The sequence below is a fragment of the Leucoraja erinacea genome, chromosome 30 (genome assembly GCF_028641065.1).
Source record: "Leucoraja erinacea ecotype New England chromosome 30, Leri_hhj_1, whole genome shotgun sequence".
In the NCBI taxonomy this organism is placed as follows: Eukaryota; Metazoa; Chordata; class Chondrichthyes; order Rajiformes; family Rajidae; genus Leucoraja; species Leucoraja erinaceus.
The window spans coordinates 4,190,561-4,214,880 of NC_073406.1; the positions used below are offsets into that span (position 1 = coordinate 4,190,561).

Sequence of the window (24,320 nt, forward strand, 5' to 3'; positions counted from 1 at the left end):
ATACTACGCAGTTTTAAAAAACAAATTGAGACCTTTTCATCGCAACTCAACATAAATCTACTTACGACTGTGATTCTAAACTCAGGCAGGACAGCAATTGAAATATTAAAACCAAGCATCGCTGGACTTGGAGACACAAGGAACTGCAGATGCTGGCTTAGAAAAAAACCCCACACAAAGTGCTGGAGTAACTCAGCAGGTTTTCACTGAGCTTAAGTAGTCAAATATCTGTAAACAGAACGGAGAGAAGGAGAGGAACTTCTAATTCTTCCACACATTTGTTTATATACGTCCCAGCTGGTTCATTCAGTACCTACTCCATCAATATGAGTTAATTCGTGGACAGTCAATATTTAGATTTTACCAAACAGCTGTTATTTTAGTGGCCACTGGAGCCTCCCATACAAGCCTGAATGTAAATGCCTGGAATCGACAGATGTATCCTATCCAAGGAATACACAGCAATCACATCAGGGGAAGCAGAGTACTTGGAACAATGAACAGGTGTCAGGATTTACCTTGCAAGCAAGCAGTCAGTTCCAATAATGGTTACTTACTTCATTCCCATAGGCGTTCATCCACCTGTTTAGGGGGGGGGTTGGAAAGCTAGATAGAGGAAAATTGATTAGCATTAACTGCGAAATCTCTGACCTTGGGATGTTTAGAGCTTAGTTTAGTTGAGCTTAATTTGGTTTGCAGATACAGCGTGGAAATAAGTTCCTTCGGCCCGCCGAGTGCAAGCCGACCAACACTAGTTCTATCCCACACACTAGGGACAATTTTACAGAAGCCAATCAACCTACAAACCTGTTTAAGAAGGAACTGCAGATGCTGCAAAATCGAAGGTAGACAAAAATGCTGGAGAAACGCAGCGAGTGCAGCAGCATCTATGGAGCGAAGGAAATAGGCAACGTTGCCTATTTCCTTCGCTCCATGCAAAGAGTTGAACAATCTCCACTATAGGAAATAGGTAACGTTTCGGGACGAAACCCTTCCGGGTTTCGTCCCGAAACGTTGCCCATTTCCTTCGCTCCACATAGATGCTGAAACGTTGCCTATTTCCTATATTGGAGATTGTTCAACTCTTTGCATGGAGAGAAGGAAATAGGCAACGTTGCCGATTTCCTTCGCTCCATAGATGCTGCTGCACCCGCTGAGTTTCTCCAGCATTTTTGTGAACCGACAAACCTGCACGTCTTTGGAAGGCGGGAGGAAACCGGAGCACCGGGAGAAAACCCACTTGATCACAGGGAGAGCGTGCAAACTCTGTACAGACAGCACCCGTAGTCGGGATCGAACCGCGGGCCTCTGGTTCTGTAAGGCAGCAGCTCTGCTGCTGCACCACTGTGCTGCCCCTGTAAGCTGCAACTTTCTAGAATAAAGGGAGGGAAAACTTCTATACTGTAAGATAGTTCGAAATTTTTAATTTGCGTAAACTGAAGCTGATGCCAGATCACTTGATGTATTGATTTGATTATTCAGAGATCGGTTGATTTCCGTCAATCATGCATTCTAGAAACATAGACACATAGAAATAGGTGCAGGAGTAGAGGCCATTCGGCCCTTCGAGCCTGCACGGCCATTCGATATGATCATGGCTGATCATCCAACTCAGTATCCCATTCCCTGCCTTCTCTCCATACCCCCTGATCCCTTTAGCCACAAGGGCCACATCTAACTCCCTCTTAAATATAGCCAATGAACTGGCCTCAACTACCTTCTGTGGCAGAGAATTCCACAGATTCAACACTCTCTGTGTAAAAAATGATTTTCTCATCTTGGTCCTAAAAGACTTCCCTCTTATCCTTAAACTGTGACCCCCTAGTTCTGGACTTCCCCAACATCAGGAACAATCTTCCTGCATCTAGCCTGTCCAACCCCTTAAGAATTTTGTAAGTTTCTATAAGATCCCCCCTCAATCTTCTGAATTCTAGCGCATACATTGGGTTGGATATTGTTGAAATGAGTTAGGAATGCACTCTGCAACCTCCACGTGCCTGCAGTCAATGGACTGGATCCAGAGGGAAAATCACATTGAGCATTGCTGCAAACTCCAGATGGCAAATCTGCCTCAGCTGACAAATACAGAGGTCCCTCCAACCACTGAAATGCCCTTGGAAGGTGTTAACGTTGGCAAGGTTTAGTGTTGAGCCAGGATTTGCCATTCCCAGTGATGTATGTGAAATGGGCAGGTACATCATGCATTTTGTGATGTTTCCACCAGTTTCAGATCAGACATTTCACGACTGCTGAGGAAACTCAATCGCATTGTAAATGACTTCAAACTTTAGTGGGGCACAGTGGTGCAGCGGTAGAATTGCTGCTTTACAGCGCCAGAGACCCTGGTTCGATCCTGACTACGGGTGCTGTCTGCACGAGTTTGTACGTTCTCCCTGTGACCGCGTGGATTTTCTCCGGGTGCTCCCGTTTCCTCCCACTCTCCAAAGACGCTCTGGTTTGTAGGTTAATTGGCTGTGGTTAGTTGTAAAATTGTCCCCAGTGTGTAGGATAGTGTTGGTGCACAGGGTGATTGCTGGTCGGCACAGACTCAGTGGGCCAAAGAGCCTTTTCTGCATTGTATCTCTAAAGTCTCACCTTATTTCATAATCCAATACACCCACATTGATTTGAAACTGGAGAGGAATGATCACACAAAATAGTCTTGACAACTCCTGAAGTTTAATAGCGTTTGATGATCCAGCTAAAATATTAAAAATGGCAAAATGTTGACAAAAACAGAAAACGAATTTTCCCCACACTATCGGAGTATGGTAAAGTAGAAAATATGTTGCTGGCCTGGTAACATGGGGACCTGAACTAATATTTGGAGACTTGAGTGTAAATTCAGCTGACAGCTGGGGAGTTTTTCAGTTAATTGATTAAATCTGGAATAAAAAGTTAACATCAGTTACAGTAACCATGAAACGAACAAGTTGCTCCTTTCAGCCATCTTTATCGAGACTGGTGTAGATGAGACTCCAAGGACCAGACCCAATGCCATTGACTCGTGAAGGGCTTTTGAAATGGTTGACCAAGCAGCTCTGGTTCAAGGGTAATTAGGAAGGGGCAATAATTGCTCTTCTTGCCAAGGATGGCCGCACACCCCACTGATGAATTAAGAAACACAATACTATTGCTGGAAAGAATCAGTGCAGTGGGAAGTAACGGATTTTGGTTAACTGTGTTTGCTTTCAGCTGTTTACAAAGTCAAATGAGAGCCAGGGAGTTTATTAGTCAATTGATCTCCATCTGGCAAGGCATTAAAGCATGTTTTGTGGCAAGCAGACTCTATATTACTGCAACGAACAACACAAAGATAAATAAGGGCGAAAGCTATTCGGGATAGAATATCCAGTCTGAAAATGTAAAACTGCTAACTAGTTAATCTGCATAACGCCTCGCAGTCTCGTAGAAACTGCAGTATCATTAAATTCAAGCTATTTTTTACTAATTATTTCATAAATACCCTGCCTCGAGTGTACTTACATTTCAGCTCCCAAAGAGTCCTCGGGACAAACTGCTCTTTACCATCAGGAAGATATTACTTTCAAGGTCAGGCTGTTCTTATCTTTGAGGCCAGTAAACAACTGTAACACTATCTGTCACAATGAGTCTGGAATATAATCAAGACTAGCTGTAATCTCAGGGAACACCCAAGCAAGAAAATAAAAAGAGGGAAAAAGCCGGGCATTAATATCAAGAAAAATGCTGGTTTCTGCAGGTCAGGAACACTTTGCTGTGAATTATCGACTGGAAGTGCTTCACTCCCAAGGTTTGTTGGATTTAAATTAACCAGGAGAAGGCTGCAGCCTGCCTCAACCTTACCAATAATTGGTACAAGATCGTCTACAACATGATTTGATTATAAACACAGGTTTTAAAGTCAGGACAATGGATTTTTCGAGTCCTTCTAAAGAGCTCAAACGATAGAAAAAAAAGTACTAGAAATGATCCTCTTGAGGTGTATAGAATCACGAGAGGAATAGACTGGGTAGATGCACAGAATCTCTTGCCTAGAGTAGAGGAATCGAGAACCAGGGGATATAGGTTTAAGGTGAAGGGGGAAAGATTGACGAGGAACCAGAGAGGTGACTTTTTCGCACAAAGGGTGGTGGGTGTATGGAACGAGCTGCCAGAGGAGGTAGTTGAGGTAGGTACTATCGCAAGGTTTAAGAAACAATTGGACTGGTCCATGGATAGGACAGGTTTAGAGAGATTTGGGCCAAAGGTCGGCAGGTAGAACAAGTGTAGATGGGGCATGTTGGTCGGTGTGGGCAAGTTGGGCCAAAGGGCCCGTTTCCATGCTGTATGACTACAGTTCTAAATATATGTAATTTTGAATATAGAACATAGAACCGTATAGCCATTCAATTCATAATGTCTGCACCGAACATGATGTCAAGACAAGACAATCTCCTTTGCCTGCATTTGATAAAATGTCATTTGAGAGGAAATATGATTAATATTCAACTCAGAAATATCTACTTTAAAGTGGTATCACTGCTGATTTTATTTGGATAAAAAGCAAGCTCTCTCTCACACACAAACATGAAAAGAGCTGGATTTAAAACAAAATTGCAAAGAGCTGTAACAGACGAACTGTATAAAACAAACGAGGGAAGTAAGATTCAAGCCATCTGTTGATCATTATTTAGTAACATGTTCATGGGCATAAGAAGTAGATAAATAAGTAACTGCTGTCAGGACATAAGTACGGAAAGTTGACAATGGTAGTTTAGGCCGCGAGTCAATGCTGCTGAAAGTAGGAGGTTTTGGACAGTAAAACCATCACTATTGACCACACCTGTTAGAATGGCGGTACCTTGACTTTCTCTGGCACAGTTGAGCTGGAATCCAAAGTCATGTTATTCTTCCTTATAAAGTGAGGATAAGGGTGGCACGGTGGCACAGCGGAAGAGTTGCTTCCTTACAGCGCCAGAAAACTGGGTTCAATCGTGACTACGGGTGCTGTCTGTACGGACTTTGTACGTTTCCCCTTGACCATGAGGGTTTTCCCCGGGTGCTCCGGTTTCCTCCAAAGACATACAGGTGTGCAGGTTAATTGGCTTTGGTAAAAATTGTAAATTGTCCCTAGTATGTAGGATAGCGTTAAGGGCCTGTCTCACTTTCACGATGACTCATCCTCGAAGCATGGTCTGCTTTTTCAAGGCAGAATGATGTGCAGATAGTCATTGGTGGGGAGTCTGGTCTGTGTGACAGACTGGGCTACATCTACGACTCCCTGTAATTTCTTGCGGTCTTGGGTAGAGATGTTCCCAAAGCAAGCTGCGATGGAACCCAGAAGTATGTATGCTCTCCACAGTGCTTCTGCAGAAGTTTGTAAGTATTTGAATTACAATCTGAGACATAGCTTTAATGAAAGTGAATGCTTGGATCAAAGTATAGCATGCTTTAGAAGCAGTTAAACCATGTGGATAGGTTGAACCGGAATTGCTATAGGATTAAAATCAAGAGAAAGCAGATGTCCAAAATGATATGTAAGAGAAATAAAGATAGTGGGCACTCAGAAAGCAAAAAAAAAAAGGTTACAGGAAGCATTAAAAAATAAGTTATTTTAAACGGAACCAAAATGCAAATATTCATGCTGTCACAGTTACTGATTTCCATTGTTTCAGAAATACGTAGAACATAAAAGTAGAATGTGTCAACAGCACATCAAAGAAAGGACTGTGTTAATCTTAGTAAATCACAACGCAGACTGAAACATGTTTTATTTTTGATTGATTGTAAGATACAGCTTAGAAATAGGCTCTTCCGTCAGTCGAGTCCACACTGACCATCGATCACCCGTTCACTCTCGCTCCAGGTTATCTCACTTTCTTATCCACTCTCTACACGTTAGAGACAATTTACAGAGTCCAATTAACCTACAAACCCGCACGTATTTGGGATGCGGGAGGAAGCAGGTGCACTCAGGTGCACTCACAGGGAGGACGTGCAAACTACACTCAGACAGGACTGAAGGTCAGGATCAATCTCTGGTCTCTGGCGTGGTGAGGCAGCAGCTTCAACCCACTGGACACCTGTGCTGCCCATTTTGTTCAAGATGGATAGTTAGTTTTAAAGGCAAACTGTGACCATTGGGTTGAGCTACATGAGGAAGCATGTGCTGCCCATAGAAAAACATTTATCCTCGTCAGACAAACGAATTGCACTTAAAAAATGATCTTTAGTAGCAAGCGAACATTGCAGCACAGTGGCACAGCTGGTAGAGCTGCTGCCTCACAGTGCCAGAAACCCGGCTGCTCTCTGTGTGAAGTCTGCACGTTATCAGTGATGGCATGAGTTTCCTCAAGGTTCTCTGTTTTCCTTGCACCGAGTGTTACACGGGGTTTGCAGGTTTTTTGGCCTCTGTAAATCGCCCCTAGAGTGTAGGGGATGAATGACGAAGTGGAATAATAGAGAGCTGGTGAGAATAAGTGATCATTGGTCAGCAAGGACTCGTGATCCGAAGGGCCTGTTTCCCTGCAGTATCTCAAAAGAAAACTAAACTTCTGTGAGTATTTGGAATATGTTGATCTTAAAGTAAAACAATCTCATGGGAGAAACTATGTATGATCAGGCTTTGTGAATCAAGACTTTTCCTTATTTCTCAACTTTAGCCTGAGCTGCAAATTTAATAAAAGATCCAGTCAGAAACAGCATATGTTCCCTTTCTTTTCAGTAACAGGTTAAAGTTTCATTTAAGGTACACAAAATTGCTGGAGAAACTCAGCGGGTGCAGCAGCATCTATGGAGCGAAGAAAATAGGCGACGTTTCGGGCTGAAGCCCTTCTTCAGAAAGTTTCATTTAGTTTCATAAAAGTTTCATTTAGTTTAGTTCAGAAATACAGCGTGTGTATCAGGCCCTTGGCCCGAGTCCGAGCTGACCAGTGGTCCCTGCACACTAGGAACAATTTTACCATGCCAATGAACCGACACACATGCACGGCTTTGGAGAGTGTGTAACCAGAGCCCCCAGAGTAAATTCACGCAGGTCACGGGGACAAGGTACAAATATCACCCATAGTCAGGATTGAACCCGGGTCTCCTGCGCTGTACCGCTGCGCCACTGCGTCACATCTACGGGGTGGTTCCATTACATTCTTTATTTTTTATGTCAATTGAGAGGAATTTTTTTCTGTACCTTTCTCTTGAAGCAACTCCTGAAGACAGAAGTAAATCACTCGTGCACCAAAGCTAAACCCGACCAACGTGACCGGTCTCCTGCCCTGTGGGAAACATCAATGAAGAGAGAAAGTGGGAACGTTAGTTTATTCTGTCATTCGTTTGAAGCTGTGCAGTCAGCTGCTTGGAAATATCATTTTGCGTCACATTGCTACATTGCAGTCGTCGAGTTTATATAAACAAGCACGAGACCAGAGGAAAGAACCGTTTGTTCACCTGGAGAACACTCAGATATATTCACTAAACACTCAGATATATTCAGCTGACTCACCTCCACATGAAAGCAGAGAAATATTCAGTGGCAATGAATGTGAGAGAATTCATTTGCTCACTAATCATGTGTGAAGCTAAAGTCGACAAAAGCAGGTCATACAATATATTACCAAGCTCTGATTGAGTATCGAATCGACTGACAGGTCTTTGGTTAGAAACATAGAAAATAGGTGCAGGAGTAGAGGCCATTAGGCCCTTCGAGCTTGCACCGCCATTCGATATGATCATGGCTGATCATCCAACTCAGTATCCCATCCCTGCCTTCTCTCCATACCCCCTGATCCCTTTAGCCACAAGGGCCACATCTAACTCCCTCTTAAATATAGCCAATGAACTGTGGCCTCAACTACCCTCTGTGGCAGAGAATTCCACAGATTCAGTGTAAAAAATGATTTTCTCATCTCGGTCCTAAAAAACTTCCCTCTTATCCTTAAACTGTGACCCCTAGTAATGGACTTCCCCAACATCGGGAATAATCTTCCTGCATCTAGCCTGTCCAACCCCTTAAGAAAATTTACTGAGGAAGTAAAAGATTGGAGTGAGAGAGGAAGAGATCTGGTTCAGATTGTTCTGAACGTCAAAGGTCAAAAACAATTCATAGTCATAGAGTGATACAGCGTGGAAACATGTCCATCAACCCAACCTGCCCACACTGACCAACATATCCCATCTGTATTAGTCCCCCCTGCCTATGTTTGGCCCATATCCTCCGGGTGCTCCGGTTTCCGCCCACATCCCACATTTAGAAGATTGAGAGGGGATCTTATAGAAACTTACAAAATTCTTAAGGGGTTGGACAGGCTAGATGCAGGAAGATTGTTCCCGATTTTGGGGAAGTCCAGGACAAGGGGTCACAGCTTAAGGATAAGGGGGAAATCCTTTAAAACCGAGATGAGGAGAACTTTTTTCACACAGAGAGTGGTGAATCTCTGGAACTCTCTGCCACAGAGGGTAGTTGAGGCCACAGTTCATTGGCTATATTTAAGAGGGAGTTAGATGTGGCCCTTGTGGCTAAGGGGATCAGAGGGTATGGAGAGAGGGCAGGTACGGGATACTGAGTTGGATGATCAGCCAAAAACTCAGCGGGTGCAGCAGCATCTATGGAGCGTAGGAAATAGGCAACGTTTCGTCCCGAAACCCTTCGGGTTTCAACCCGAAACGTTGCCTATTTCCTTTGGGATTCAGCCCTATTTGAGGCCAGTTGAGGCCACAGTTCATTGGCTATATTTAAGAGGGAGTTAGATGTGGCCCTTGTGGCTAAGGGGATCAGAGGGTATGGAGAGAAGGCAGGTACGGGATACTGAGTTGGATGATCAGCCATGATCATATTGAAATGGCGGTGCAGGCTCGAAGGGCCGAATGGCCTCTACTCCTGCACCTAATTTCTATGTTTCTATGTTTCTATCCCTAAGACATGCAGGTTTGTAGGTTGATTGGATTCTGTAAAATTGCCCATCGTGTGTAGGGAGTGGATGCAAAAGTGGGGTAACATAGAACGTGTGTAATTTGAGGATTGATGGTCGACGAGAATGTTGAGAGAATGTTTCCATGCTGTATTTCTAAACTTAGCTGCTGTGCGGAGAGTTATTAGGGGTACCAGAAGTTTGACTTTCATTAGAGAAGGACGTCTCTATATGTCCAAATCAGGAAGCTGTGTAATGGATAGATGGATGTCCTCCAGTCCCGACGTCGGACTTGACGGGCCTGAACAACGGGCCGCCCGTAGCGGCGACAGCAGGGGGTTCGGGAACCCCCCCCCCCCCACCTCGACCCGACCACGGGAGGACAACAGAGGAGGACGACTGAATTTTGGAGCCTTCCATCACAGTGTGAAACTTTGATCCCGCTGTGTGGGGACGTTGGTGGTAAAGACTATCGTGTTGTGTGCTCTTTATTATTCGTACGGCTGTATGGCGACCACACATTTCACTGTTCCAATTGGTACATGTGACAAATAAATGTATCTTGTATCTTGAATAGAATGTACACACTTCGCAACCAAGTGGTGAAGGTCATAGGTTGTGAGGGAATGATTCAAAAGCCTTGCTGAAACCTTGCAATGATGCCTGTCCATGATCACTACTACCATGGTGAAGGGAGAGGTATCGTGATGTCGGGAGGACTGAGGAACATTTTTTTTAAATTGAAAGACGAGGCATAGAACAGACCCTTCAGCCCACTGGCCGTCGATAACCCTTTTTCACACGAGCTCTATGTTATCTCACTTTCACATCCACTGCCGACGTATTCGGTGGAATTTTACAGAAGACAATTAACCTATAAACCCAGTGTTTAAGAGGGAACTGCAGATGCTGGAGAATCGAAGGTTACACAAAAAAGCTGGAGAAACTCAGCGGGTGCAGCAGCATCTATGGAGCGAAGGAAATAGGCAACGTTTCGGGCCGAAACGTTGCCTATTTCCTTCGCTCCATAGATGCTGCTGCACCCGCTGAGTTTCTCCAGCTTTTTTGTGTAACCTATAAACCCACATGCGTTTGGGATGTGGGAGGAAACCGGGGCAAACCCACACGGTCACAGGGACAACGTGCAAACTCCACACAGACAGCATCCGAAGTCAGGATCGAAGCCAGGTTTCTGGCGCTGTGAGGCAGCAGTACTACCAGCTGCGCCACCCTGCCGCCCATTGTTTTCAAGGTACATGGTGAGATTAAAGGCAGGGTGTAAAGAAGGGGTTGAGTTATACATACATTTGGTTGAAATATGGTAGAGTGTGATAGGGAGTAGTACATTTGCTGCTGATCTAAGATAAACTTCTGAAGAGGATACGAATTGCTTCAGGAAATACAGGAAAACACCTGCAGGTATTTCTATGCAAGCAATGATACAAAATACTTTACTATAAATACAACATCAAAGTTGTTCGCAGCACAGACTATCTAATCCCCAGTATTAACAACTCAAAGCGTCTCAGCTGGAGCCGCTAAACTATCATTAATGTGTCATGCCAAGGAGAAAAATACCAAGTACCACTTTCAGTTTCTTACTCACATAATCCAGCTCTTTCTCAAAAAGACAAAAGATGGATTTGTGATATAAGTCATACGTAGTTTCTGCCAACCCTACCATATACTTGGAGTATTATTCACTTTAATTTCAGTTTGGCAACGGTTATGTATATTTTATTTCCAACCATTTCAAGGCAGACCTATGCACTTAATTAGCATATTTTACTCTTAGCTACGCAAGACTCCATCAGCCTACATTCCACAAGGTTTAGTTTAGTTTAGTTTAGAGATACAGCGTGGAAACAAGCCCTTTGGCCCACTGAGTCCGCACCGACCAGCGATTGCCTGCACACTAGTTCTATCCTACACAAGAGGGAAATTTTACCAAAGCCAATTAACCCAGTCCGTCTGGGCCTACCTGATCTCCTGGTTGCCAAACATTTTAATTCTCCGTCCCATTCCCACACTGATCTTTCTGTCCTGGGCCTCCTCCATTGTCAGAGTGAGGCCAAAATCAAATTGGAGGAACAGCATCTCTTATTTCGCTCCGCAGCTTGCAATAATGATTTCTCTAACTTCAAGAAACCCTTGCATTCCCTCTCTCTCCGACCCTCCCCCACCCAAGTCATTGTACTAGCTTGAAATCCATCTTGTTGAGTCTCAATGTCTTCACCTTGGCCACAGCTAACAATGGCCTGTTCCTTTTATCATTGTTATCTTTCACGCATATCATTCATCCCTTCGTTCGTTCTGTATCTCTCTATATCACCGTCTATATCTCTTGTTTCCCTTTCCCCTGACTCTCAGATGAAAATGTTATAGGTTAATAGATATGGGGACAGCCCGAATAGCTGACATAGAAACATAGAAATTAGGTGCAGGAGTAGGCCATTCGGCCCTTCGAGCCTGCACCGCCATTCAATATGATCATGGCTGATCATCCAACTCAGTATCCCGTACCTGCCTTCTCTCCATACCCTCTGATCCCCTTAGCCACAAGGGCCACATCTAACTCCCTCTTAAATATAGCCAATGACTGGCCTCGACTACCCTCTGCGGCAGAGAGTTCCAGAGATTCACCACTCTCTGTGTGAAAAAAGTTCTTCTCATCTCGGTTTTAAAGGATTTCCCCCTTATCCTTAAGCTGTGACCCCTTGTCCTGGACTTCCCCAACATCGGGAGCAATCTTCCTGCATCTAGCCTGTCCAACCCCTTAAGAAAGGGCCTGTCCCACTTATGCAATATTTTTGGCGACTGCCTGCACCCGTCAGAGTCGCAGCAGGTCGCCGAAAATGTTAAAAATCCAGCGGCGACCAGAAAAAGGTGCGACTCTTTTGGCTACTACTCACGACCAAACAGGTGTCACCCCCCCTTCAGGTCGCCGAAAAAAAGTGGGACTGGCCCTTCAGAACAATTTAATCCAATTGGAGGAAAGTACAGTATTGTTATGGGGCAGTTATGAGGACCATGTAGCAATTGGCATCTTGTTTTGTGGAATGCCACGTTAATGACTGTTTCGCACGGCAGCTGAGATGACTTGAATTAAATAGCTTGGAGTTGGAGATGGTATTTCCAGTAGATTGCTTGCTGCCTTGCACTGTGAACCTGCAAATTGCATATTTTAATAACCTACGCTTTGACGTAGGAAGGATAATTCCAAAACTTTTCAGATGGCACAAAGCAGTGAAGGGAATAATAGCAATGACATAACACGTTCTGTGGAAATTGGCACATGTTGAAATAGTGTTTAGTGGTGAAGCAATCCGCTTTGGGAGGAAACTGGGGAGCAAGTTAGATTAAATGGGACCATTTTAAAAGCTGTTGATTGGCAGAGTTGGAAGCTTAAGCACAAATCTTTGAAGATGACAGTACGCAGTAAATCTACTAAAACGTAAACAAGACCTCTGGCCTGTGCATGCTGACCTACCTTGCTTTTCAAAACTGCGTACAACTCTCCCAAACTGTGTAACATCCTGTTCTCTTTGAATCCTCTAAGGTCTACATCTCAAGTCTATGGGATGTGGGAGCAAACCCACGTGGTCACAGGCTTCACACAGACAGCACCTGAGATCAGGATCGATCCTGGGTTTCTGGCGCTGCGTGGCTGCACCACTGTGTTGTCCTAACGAATGTTGGATGTATTTTATGTTAAAAATGTATTCACGGGTTCTGGGTCAATCTAGAGACATTACACATGCTTACGTTAATAAAACTCGGTTATTCAACTTGAAATATATCATTTACCTGCTGCCTGCTCAGGAGAACTTGGGCCAAATGCTTTCCAACTTCAGCCGATCGGCTTAGGCAGACTCCCCAGGGGTTGTCGATGACATTAGCAATGGTTAGTAGTGAGGCTGGCCACGTCAGTGCAGTCACGATACCTTCCAAGTGCAAAAGTGAAGTTAGGTTGAGGTTTATCATTGTCACCAGCACGGAGGATAACATTGATTATTTTTTAAATCCGCTGAGTATAATTATTTTTTCTGTGCCAAATATCTTAAGTGAGCTGAACCTTCTTGAAAATCCCAAGAGAAACTAACAGTCGTCAGGGCCGGTCCCACTTGCTTGCGATCGCATGCGTTCGGTGCGACCAAACGGAAGCAGAGTTCACGCGAAGTTCGCGCGTGACGTAATTTGCGTCATGCTTACCAATCAGCTGGGCAGGAGGCGGGATGACTGAATTTGGGCGTCGCACGTCGTCGGGCGGTGATGTCATCACGCAACGCCACGCGGTGATGTCATCGTGCAACGCCACGCGCTAGGCGTACGCCGTCAAGACACTGCGTACGACCGCAATTGCGGTCGTACACAGCGTCTTGACGGCGTACGCCTAGCGCGTGGCGTTGCACGATGACATCACCGCCCGACGCCCAAATTCAGGCCGTTGGCGCGTGAAGATTTCGTCCACTGCCAGAATTTCGGAGCCCCGCGCGATCTAGGGACCAGCCCCGCACAACTCCGCGCTTTCAAGTGGGACCGGCCCCGCGCGGCCATACGGTGCCCGTACGTCGCAAGCGACCACGAGGTCGCGTAATTTGCGAGCCAAGGTCACGTAAGTGGGACAGGCCCTTTAGTCTCACCTGACAGGACGGTGTACTTCAGAGCTTCTTGTGCAACCATATTAACCAGACCATTCAGCAGAGACTCGAGGGTATTGCCCAATTCCATCAAATATTTGGACTCCCAAGCTAGGCAGTACTGCTCCTTGGATTGGAGTAGACTTCGCCATGGTGCCTCAAAACTTCCTGGTGTAGAGATATGTAGAAAACAAATGTATGATTTAGGGAGAACATAAAAGAAGTTGCAGTGTTTGTATTAAGCACTTGCCATGCCCTGAGGTCACTCCAATGTGCATTACAGCTAATGAAGCATTTTTGAATTGTCTGGTCACCCAGCAGTTGGACTATTTCAAAATAGGACGGCGACTAATGAGACAAATTAACTGCCCCGTTTTCCTTTGAATGCCGCCAGAAAATCTTTCATGTCTGTCTGTGATGGAAAATGTAACAGGTCCCTCGTCCAACAGTGCAGCACTCCTGCACATGGCACCAGCGTCTGCTGACATTACATGGACAAGTCCTAGAGTGGGACAAGAGCTCGACTTTCTCACTCAAGAGGCAAGGACGCTTCCAATTCGGCACGGCTCATTTAGTTACCGTACAGAGAACATAATCCAAACAATTGTAGCAAATTGTGGACACAGCCCAGACCATCACACAAACCAACCTCCCTTCCATTGCCTCCATTGGCACCTCACTTTAGCTCGGCAAGGCCGCCAGCATAATCAAGGACGAGTCGCACCCTGGACACTCCCTCGTCTCACCTCTCCCGTCGGGCAATAGGTATAATAGTGTGAAAATGCACACCAGTTTCAGGGACAGTTTCTTCCCAGCTGTTATCAGGCAACAGAACCATCCTACAGAACCAACAACCAGAGAAGAGTCCTGAACTTCTATCTACCTCATTGGAGATCCATGGACCATCTTCAATCGGACTTAACTGGGCTTATCTTGCACTAAACATTATTCGCTTTATCATGTATCTGTACATTGTGGATGGCTCGAATGTTAACATATATTGTCTTTCCACTGACTGGTTAGCCCACAAAAAAAAAGCGTTTCACTGTACCTCGGTACACGTGACAATAAACTAAACTCAAACTCAAGGAACTGCACATGCTGGGATCTTGAGCAAAACACAAAGTGCTGGAGGAACTCAGCAGGTCAGGCAGCATCTGTGGAAGGAAATAGACAGACGATGTTTCATGTCGGGACCTTCTTCAGACAGATATGAGTAAGGGAGCCGATCAGTCCAAAGAAGAGCTGAAACATCATCAGTTGATTCCCTCCACGGATGCTGCATGACCTGCTGAATTCCAACAGCACTTTGTGTTTCACGATTTTTAATTTGACCGATCATGTACACAACGTGAAAACACAGGAATTATAAAAATAAATCTGTTAAAAGTGATTCCACCACATAGAAAAAACCATACAAGCTGTTTGACCATTATATATTCAAACTTTTATCTGAAGGGAGGTGATTAATTTGTGGAATTAAACCACATCTAGATGGTGTATTTGTGGAAACAAGGAACTGCAGATGCTGGTTAATACACAGAAAGGATACTAAGTCCTGGAGTAACTCAACAGCTCTGGAGAACATGGATAGATGATGTTTCAGGTCAAGACCCTTCTTCAGAGGGGGGTCTCAACCTGAAATGTCACCTATCCATGTTCTCCGGAGATTCCGCCTGACCTGCCGAGTTACTAGAGGGGACATTTGGTCTACTCTCTCTACTGCACTCCTAAAGACACGGAACTGCATATCAGCAGGAGGTAACAGGGAATTAACTGTCCAGCCAAATAGTAACTGCCAATATAACATGTCAACGTTGTGCACTAAACCACAGTATCACAACTGAAACTGATCATGTGGAACAAAGTTAAATGAATTTGACTGGAGTGCTCTGGAGCCAGGAACCAACAAAGCATCAAGAAGAGCTTCCATCCCTGATCGCTTCCCACTGGAACTCTATATATTTGTTCTGATTCAAAATACACCGGAGGATATGTTGAATTAAGCATAGCAGCTGACAATATGGGCATTTTCATTTCAGTCAGTTCAATCCCAAGATGTATGCCTGCCCTCCAGCGATTACTTAATTCCACTTCAAAGTGAAGAAATATATGCAGTTTACGCTCCAAGCTTTCTAGTCATTCATATTGAATGAATGATAAAAAGATGAATGGAGAAAAGATGAGGTACAAAGGTAAGCTAGCCCAAAATATAAAGAAGGATAGTAAAAGATCAAAGTTGTACCCTTGAAGACAGAAACAGGTGAATTTATTATGGGGAATAAGGAAATGGCAGACGAGTTGAACAGGTACTTTGGATCTGTCTTCACTAAGGAAGACACAAACAATCTCCTAGTGGTCAGAGGACCTAGGGTGACGGAGGAACTGAAGGAAATCCACATTATGCAGGAAATGGTGTTGGGTAGGACAAATGTTTAAGGTGAGGGGGGAAAGATTTAATAGGAACCTGAAGGGTAACTTTTTTTACACAAAGGGTGGTGGGTGTATGGAACGGGTTGCCCGAGGAGGTAGTTGAGGCAGGGACTATCACAACATTTAAGAAACATTTAAACAGGTACATAGTTTTGGAGGGAAATGGGTCAAATGCAGGCAGATGGGTTGAGTGTAGATGGGACATGTTGGACGGTATGGGCAAGCTGGGCTGAAGGGCCTCTTTCTACACTGTATGACTCTATAATATTTGGCGAGAACATTGTAGGCTGAAAGGATTGTCCTTGTGCTGTTTTGTTCTATGTTCCACATTCCAGAATAACTCACTGTAACTTGCACTCTTACTATTAAAATGCAGGCGTCTAAACAGTTTTATGCTAACTTTGACCCCAGTTTGGTTATATCACAGCGATCTCCACATTTCTAAGTAATCCATTGTATAAAACGTGTTTTGCGGGGAGTTCTTAGTGATGAAACATAACGAGTTGTGAATTCAGGTTCTTTACTCTATCGTTTTGCAGTTGGAAATGCATAAACCGATTGCCAAAAACCTTCATCTTGATAAGCAAAGCAGTGCCTTGACAACAGGAATGCTAATGCATTGCAATCTGTTGCGGCCCTGCTTTCTGATAGCTATTTCTATGTGACAGCTCCCAGGAGAAGCAGGCGGCATCATCTGTAATTGAGTCTGACCCCTCATGGAGAATAACTTGAACCACAGTGGCTATAAAATTTGCAAGTCAAAAATGACTCAAACGGGGGAGATTGAAATAGTTAGTAACCTCATCATATACATTCACTCATCCAAAATTACTGACAAACTCTTCAAACTAAATCCGATTCTGTCTGTCAATTGAAAATACCACACTAAATAGTACCATCCTTTCATACTATTTGGGCAGAAATGTTGTTTGAACCAAAAAAATACTGCCCTTGGTTTAAGCAGATTCTTTTTCATATATATTCCTCAATTACCATAGGATCAAAAGAGAAAAAAATCAGTTTGAGGGAGCAGAGACATTTTATGCTGAAGTAGTGAGTTTGTGGAATTCTCTGCCTCAGAAGGCGATGGAGGCCGCTTTACAAGATGCTTTCAAAAGTTAGATAGAGCTCTTTGGGCTAGCGGAATTGAGGGATATGGGGTGAAGGCAGGAACGGGGTACTGATTGTGATTGATCAGCCATGATCACATTGAATGGCAGTTTTGCTTCAAAGGGCCGAATGGCCTACTCCTCATCTATTTTCTATAGATCTAACTCAGCGAGTCAGGCAGTTACTCCAGTACTTTGTGCTGCCTGACCCATTGAGTTATTCCAGCACTTGATGTTCTAGGCAAGGTTACAGCATTTGCAGTTCCTTGTGTCTACAGCTACATTTTCTGGTCACCGGCCTCACTCGGGTGAATAGTACCTTCTCTTGTTTGGATAAATACATTATTCTATATCTTCAGGGAGAGTTGCCTAGAACTTCCCGAATATCTTGTCATGGAACGAAGCCACAATCACAGGGATTAGATTAGAATGGGTAGTTCGATGGTGCAACAATTAGTGTTGTAGCAGCTTGACAGAGCTTCGATCCGACCTCAGGTGATTTCTGTGCTGAGTTTATACATTCTCTCCGTGCCCACATGATTTTCCTCCAGGATTTCTGGTTTCAGCAGGTAAATTGGCCACTGTAGGTAGGTGGCAAAAGAATCAAAAGGGAGCTGATGGGTCGGTGGTTGGGAAAATAGTTGCAAAGGTACAAGGGGAAGACGGGAGGGAGAATGGGATCGCAGATACAAGGAGCACTAAGATCTAAGATGCAAAACACTAAATGGTGGAGTGGCTCAGTGGGTCAGACAGCATCTGTGGAGGGAATGGATAGATGATGTTTCGGGTCGGGATCCTTGCTATCTAAGGGAGGTTAGGGGAGGATGGTGTAACCCCAACAGGGGTTGGGGCTGGAGTCAGACCCAGGATCAGAGGAGGGCAGAAGGAGGCTCAGAGGTATGAGGGGTGTGTGTGGTGGTAAAGAAGTGGAGGGTAGGAGAAGTGGTGTGAACTCTTATTTGAGAAGGGCAGTTGGACCCAGCGGTTATCAGTATTAAGGGCCCCATTTGGAGGCAACCAGGGGAGCAGTAGGACCCAGGAGAGTCCATCAAGGGATGGGACCCTGGACACCAGAATAAACCCAATGAGCTAAATGACCTCCTTTTGGAGATAAGGGGGAAATGACCTCCTTAAGAATAAGGGGGAAATCCTTTAAAACCGAGATGAGAAGAACTTTTTTCACATAGAGAGTGGTGAATCTCTGGAACTCTCTGCCACAGAGGGTAGTTGAGGCCAGTTCATTGGCTACATTTAAGAGGGAGTTAGATGTGGCCCTTGTGGCTAAGGGGATCAGGGGCTATGGAGAGAAGGCAGGTACGGGATACTGAGTTGGATGATCAGCCATGATCATATTGAATGGCGGTGCAGGCTCGAAGGGCCGAATGGCCTACTCCTGCACCTAATTTCTATGTTTCTATCCTTTGGGAATAGAGCAGCAAAGACTATTGCTGCCTACCATTAATTGGACAAACTTTGCCATAATATTTTGCATGAAAACATTTTTTCAAATAATTGCAGTGGAAAGCTGAAACATATCTCCAAACATTTTCCTTTGGCTCTGGAACAAATACAATTATAAAAAGTAGCAGAGAACATTCTCAAACTGGTCTTTTCGTTCTTTGTACCATATTTTCCCGTGCAGAGCCAGCCAGTGACAGCTATCGTGATGTGCAGTTGGTTCCCATCGGTTAGAGGAAGAAACTCAAACTCTTCAATGGCTCCCACCCGCTTCTTCATTTTGTAGCCTGGAAGAGAATGAAAATCAGATTTAACAGAGGAATGTTACACCAAAAATATTACATACCGAAAATGATGATTAAAAAAAAATGAAAACAGCAGAGTCCTGTAATAACAGGAAATATTTCATGACAGAAACCTGGAAATTAGTAAAGTGGCACAGTGGTAGAGTTGCTGCCATACATCGCCAAAGAACCGGGTTCGATCCTGACTATGGGTGCTGTCTGTACAGAGTTTGTACGTTCTCCCTGTGACTGCGTGGGTTTTCTCCAGGTGTTCCAGTCTCCTCCCACACACCAAAAACGTCATGGTTTGTAGGTTAAATGGCTTCTGTAAATTGTCCCAAGCATGTAGGATAGTGCTAGTGTATGGGTTACACAAAAAAGCTGGAGAAACTCAGCGGGTGCAGCAGCATCTATGGAGCGAGGGAAATAGGCAACGTTTCTGGCCGAAACCCGGAAGGGTTTCGGCCCGAAACGTTACCTATTTCCTTTGGGTTTTCAACTATTTCAACTTCCTTTGAGATTGTTCAACTATTTACATGGAGCGAAGGAAACGTTGCCTATTTCCTTCGCTCCACATAGATGCTGCTGCACCCGCTGAGTTTCTCCAGCTTTTTTGTGTAACCTTCGATTCTCCAGCATCTGCAGTTCCTTCTTAAACACTAGTGTATGGGTTGATTGTCGGTCCGAGCGGACTCGATGGGCTGAAGGACCTGCTTCCACTCTGTATCTCTAAAGTCTAAAGTAAACTAAACTCAGCATGTCCTGCAGCATCTGTGAATGGAGAAATAGAGTAAATGCTTCAGGTCTGATGCAATAGGCTCGAAACGTTAACTCTTTATCTCTTTCGACAGATGTTGTTGAACCTACTGAATGTTCCTCACATTTTCTGTTTATTTCAGATTTACAGCATCTGCAGTGTTTTTTTTTTAATGTTCACACTACTTTGCTTTATTCTATGCTAGTACAATCAAAGCTTACTCTTGAAGGAAATAATTTTGGCCCGGTATAAATCACCAGCAGTTCGTTTTAACTAAAACATATTTAATCTTAATTCAGTAAATTTTAAAACAACAAGAAATGTCAGCAAGTTGAAGATTTGTCCGTGCTCGTAAAAATACTTCCTTTAATCAGCAGATTTGCCGCGGATGCCTTTATGTAGCACGAGATATAAAGTGAGAAGACCAACTCATTTTCGCACCAAATCATATCATTGTTTTTCTCTTCTAACTCATCTCTGATTCTTCATTCCGAAATGACACTCCACCTCATGATTGCATTATGGATGAGTAAGTTCATCCAAAGAACATCACTGAATATAAATGGCACAGTACATTTGACTCAGTCTCACACTAGTTCATTATTCATTACGTAAAACATGCTGGCCTGAAATAAGATGGTGTGCTGGCTGCCTGGACGTTAACCTCTTGGAGTGAATGATGAACAGTACAGTGCTAGGACAGGCTCTCGAGCACGACAGGGTCCGTGCCAAACATAATGCCAAGATAAACTGTGTAGGAAGGAACCGAAGATAGACACAAAATGCTGGACCTGCCATCTATGTATCTCCCACTCCCCTGACATCAGTCTGAAGAGGCATCTTGAACCGAAACGTCACCCATTCCTTCTCTCCAGAGATGCTGCCTGTCTTGCTGAGTTACTCCAGCATTTTGTGTCTAGTCAAGATAAACTAATCTCTTCTATCTGCTTGTGATCCGCATTCCTCTATTCCCTGTGTATCCATGTGTCTATCTAAAATACTCTTAAATGCCAGTATCAGATCTGCCTCCACCAACACCCCAGGCAATGAGTTCCATTCGCCCACTCTTCTCTGTGTAAAACAACTTGCTACGCACATCTCCTTTAAACTTTCCCCCTCTCACCTTAAAACTCTGCCCCCTACTCTTTGATATTTCTACCCTGGGGAAAAGGTATCTGACTGGCTACTCCATCTATGCCTCTCATCATTTCAGGTATTTCTATCAGGTCTTCACTCAACCACCGGAGTTCCAGAGAAAACAATCCCAATTTGTCCAACCTCTCCCTGTAGCTAAGTGAATGGGCCCTGAGGTTTTTAACTGCTGCCGCTGTTGAGCTGAGTTTGAGTTTAGTTTATTGTCACGTGTAGCAAGGTGCGGGGAAAAGCTTTTGTTGTCTGCTAACCAGTCAGCTGAAAGACAATTCATGATTACTATTGAGCCATCCAGTGTACAGAAACATGGTAAAGGGAATAACATGAATAACGTCAACTGCAAGATAAAGCCCAGTAAAGTCCGATCAAAGAGGGTTTCACTGAGGGAGGTAGCTAGTAGCTCAGGACTGCTCTCATTATAACAGGAAGCTTGGACAGTCTCTGATCCAGTTCCTAATTGCTGGCAGGCTGTTGTCAGCATACAATTGACAATGGTTTGTACAAAACTGCTAACACTGCCAGTCTCATTGAAAAAGGGCTCAGGAATAGTTTTGTTGCCAAATGGCTATGAGGCACCAAGGTAGCATTTGTTAATGTAATTAAGGTGGATCATTTTTTCCCCTCATTTCCCTCCTTTAATGGCTTATCGTTACACTGCAAAATAAACGATGGCTTTGTATTGGAAAACGAACCCATATGAATATACAATGAGTGAGAATACATCAGAAGGTTTGAATAGTATCCCAGGTTTAATAACAGAGTTGTCAATTTCAAAGCCAGTGAAATGCCAACGAGAATGCAGCCTGAACAGTGTGTGTTTATGTCAGAGATGTGGATGTCCACCAGATACTGTAGACAGCATTTTAGCATCTAAAGGGCCTGTCCCACTTACGTGTCCTTGGCACGCAAATTACGCGTTGATCCGTGACGGTCCAGTGAAGGTCGCGCGACTTCATTCGACCGCACAGCCGTCTGGAGCGTGTGACGTCATTTGAAGATGGACGCAAAATGCCAGAGTAACTCAGCGGGACCGGCAGCATCTCTGGAGGGAAGGAATGGATGATGTTTCGTGTCGAGACTCTTCTTCAGTCTGAAAGAAGGGTCTTGACCCAAAACGTCATCCATTCCTTCTCTCCAGAGATCCTGCCAGTCCCGCTGAGTTATCCCAGCATTTTGTGTCTATCTTCAATTTTCTTGGCCCCGCTCTGGGAGTAGAAGTGGGGGCGGATCCGGACCGCAACGGCCGTGAGCCCCAGGCCGAGTTCGGCGATCGTTTGCCTGCTTCTGCTGCTGTTGGAGGTGAGACGTTGCGTCACGCCAGGGTCTTGGGCCTGTCCCACTTTGGCCGTCAGTTCCGCGACAGTTGAGCTGTCAGTTGGCGTGCAAAGATTTTGTTCGCTACAAAAATTTCGGAGCCCCGCACGATGTCGTGCATTCCATACCCCTCCGCGCTTCCCAGTGGGACCGGCCTCCCCGCAGCCATACGATGCCCGTGCGCCTCAACACGACCACGAGGTCGCGTAATTTGCGTGCCAAGGACACCTAAGTGGGACAGGCCCTTTAGGCATTATAATGGGTAATATTCAACGAAACAAAATCCACAGCACCAGCGATGTACTGTCAGATTCACCACTACCCCATTGCGGACATTGGACTCGGTCTATGGAACTTGGGCACTACAATGTGTAGGAAGGAACTGCAGATGCTGGGTTACACCAAAGATAGACACAACATGCTGGAGTAACTCAGCGGGTCAGACTGCATTGCTGGAGAAAAGGAATAGGTGGCGTTTCGGGACGAAACCCTTCTTCAGATGCTGAGAACTATATTCTGCACACTGTATCTTCATCTATTTGCTTCATCTATTGTGTTGTACTTGATTGTATTTCTGTATAGTAATATCGGATCTGTTTGGAAAGCGTGCAAAACAAAGCTTTTCACTGGATCTCAGTACACATGACAATGATAAACCTAAACCACTGCCATTAAGTAAAAGGCAGTGAGGCTCAGATTGGTCAGATTACAAAGAGTAGAATTAAAAAGAAAACTTATCAGAAGTTTTAAATGTACAGATAAGGCATCTGTCAAATGTAGAATCATGGGCAAAAAGTTAAATTTAAAACAGATGGCTGGAAGAGCATTTGGAAGATTAGAATTTCTTGGAATAATTTATAAGCATTAAGGGGAATCCAAATGTTGTTGATGTTTTAATGGGTAAGTTGGCATACAAGTGAAACTCCAGTGAAACAAAGTAACATAGTGGGTTTGGCACCACCAATGGATAAGGTCAGAACCTTTCTTCAGACCATCAATCCTGACCTGAAACGTCACCTATCCATTTCTTTCACTGATGCTGCCAGACCCTCTGGTTTACTCCAGCACTTGTGTAGGAAGGAATTGCAGATGTGTAGGAAAGAACTGCAGATGCTGGTTTAAATCGAAGGTAGACACAAAATGCTGGAGTAACTCAGTGGGACAGGCAACATCTCTGGACAGAAGGAATGGGTGACGTTTTGGGTCGAGACCCTTCCTCAGACTTCTTCACAAACGTCACCCATTCCTTCTCGCCAGAGATGCTGCCTGTCCCGCTGAGTTACTCCAGCATTTTGTGTCGACCAAAAGGAATTGCAGATGCTGGTTTACACGGAAAATAGACACAAAATCCTGTTTTAGAGTCTGAACAAGGGTTACGACCAGAGATGCCACCTATTCCTTTTCTCCAGAGATGCTGCCCGACTCGCTGAGTTACTCCAGCATTTTGTTTCTATGTTACTCCAGCACTTTGTGTTTTGCTCTTGTGAACAGCATCTGCAGTTCCTTGTGAATCTCCAGGCTTAATCTTATCATGCAAGGACCTTGAATGAGATACAACAGATGGCAAGTCCTCAAGGCATCTAATCAGGCTCCTGAAGCCAAAATGCTTTCGCTACTGGAGATGTCTGGTTACAAAAATAGACACAAGGAACAAAAGACACTTACTGGAGTATCGCGGTGGGTCAGGCAATATCGCTGGAGGACATGCCTAGTTTAAGATATTATTGCATGATACCATTTCAGCTGCACACAGCATTTGCACAGACATATCGCCGCGCTGGATCGACGCGCTGCTGCTGCGGTGAGCTGTGACCGCCGTGTTCAACACCTCCGGGCTGCGGGTCTGCGGAGCGGAGCGGGCGGCGCCGACTTCAACATCGGGAGCCTGGGAGCTCCAAACCGGCGCGGCCTTGTCGTCTCCGGTAAGGAAGCGGCCGTTCCAGGTGGCCCAGCCGTTGAGAGGACTCTCCCGACGCCGGGGCAACAGCACCCGGCGAGAACGGCCAGGAACATCGGGCCTCCCGTAGAGGCAATAGCGGAGGCCTCAATAGGCCTGACTTTGGGAGAACTGGGGTTGGGGACTGGACATTGTGCCTTCCCCCACAGTGGTATCCATTGTGGGGGGATGATTTTTTTGTGTGTAATGTGAATATGTTAGTTTGTGTCCAAGATGGCTGTCGGAAGGGAGAGTGGACGCTGGCGCGCTTTAGCTGCCGCTGCCCTCTCTTCACATTGTGTTTTTGATTTTTTTGTCTTTGGAGCGAATTCTGTCGTTAATTTGTGTATTGGTGATGTCCTTATTATTTATT

At 44.8% G+C, this 24,320-nt stretch overlaps 1 protein-coding gene across 4 annotated transcripts in view; it reads right to left on the reverse strand.

Annotated features, from left to right (window-relative positions):
* Positions 1-24,320, reverse strand: part of tmco4 (transmembrane and coiled-coil domains 4) — a 73,994-nt gene that overhangs the window by 30,666 nt on the left and 19,008 nt on the right. For all 4 annotated transcript variants that reach the window (XR_008725855.1, XM_055659168.1, XM_055659170.1 and 1 more), the window contains 4 exons: positions 18,672-18,791; positions 13,508-13,672; positions 12,672-12,808; positions 7,148-7,232 (listed from right to left, as the gene is read on the reverse strand). Coding sequence is in view for 3 of the 4 variants with exons in the window: in XM_055659168.1 (XP_055515143.1) it covers positions 7,148-7,232; positions 12,672-12,808; positions 13,508-13,672; positions 18,672-18,791 (507 nt within the window). In the remaining variant the exon portion in view is untranslated. The remainder of the gene's footprint in view (positions 1-7,147; positions 7,233-12,671; positions 12,809-13,507; positions 13,673-18,671; positions 18,792-24,320) is intronic.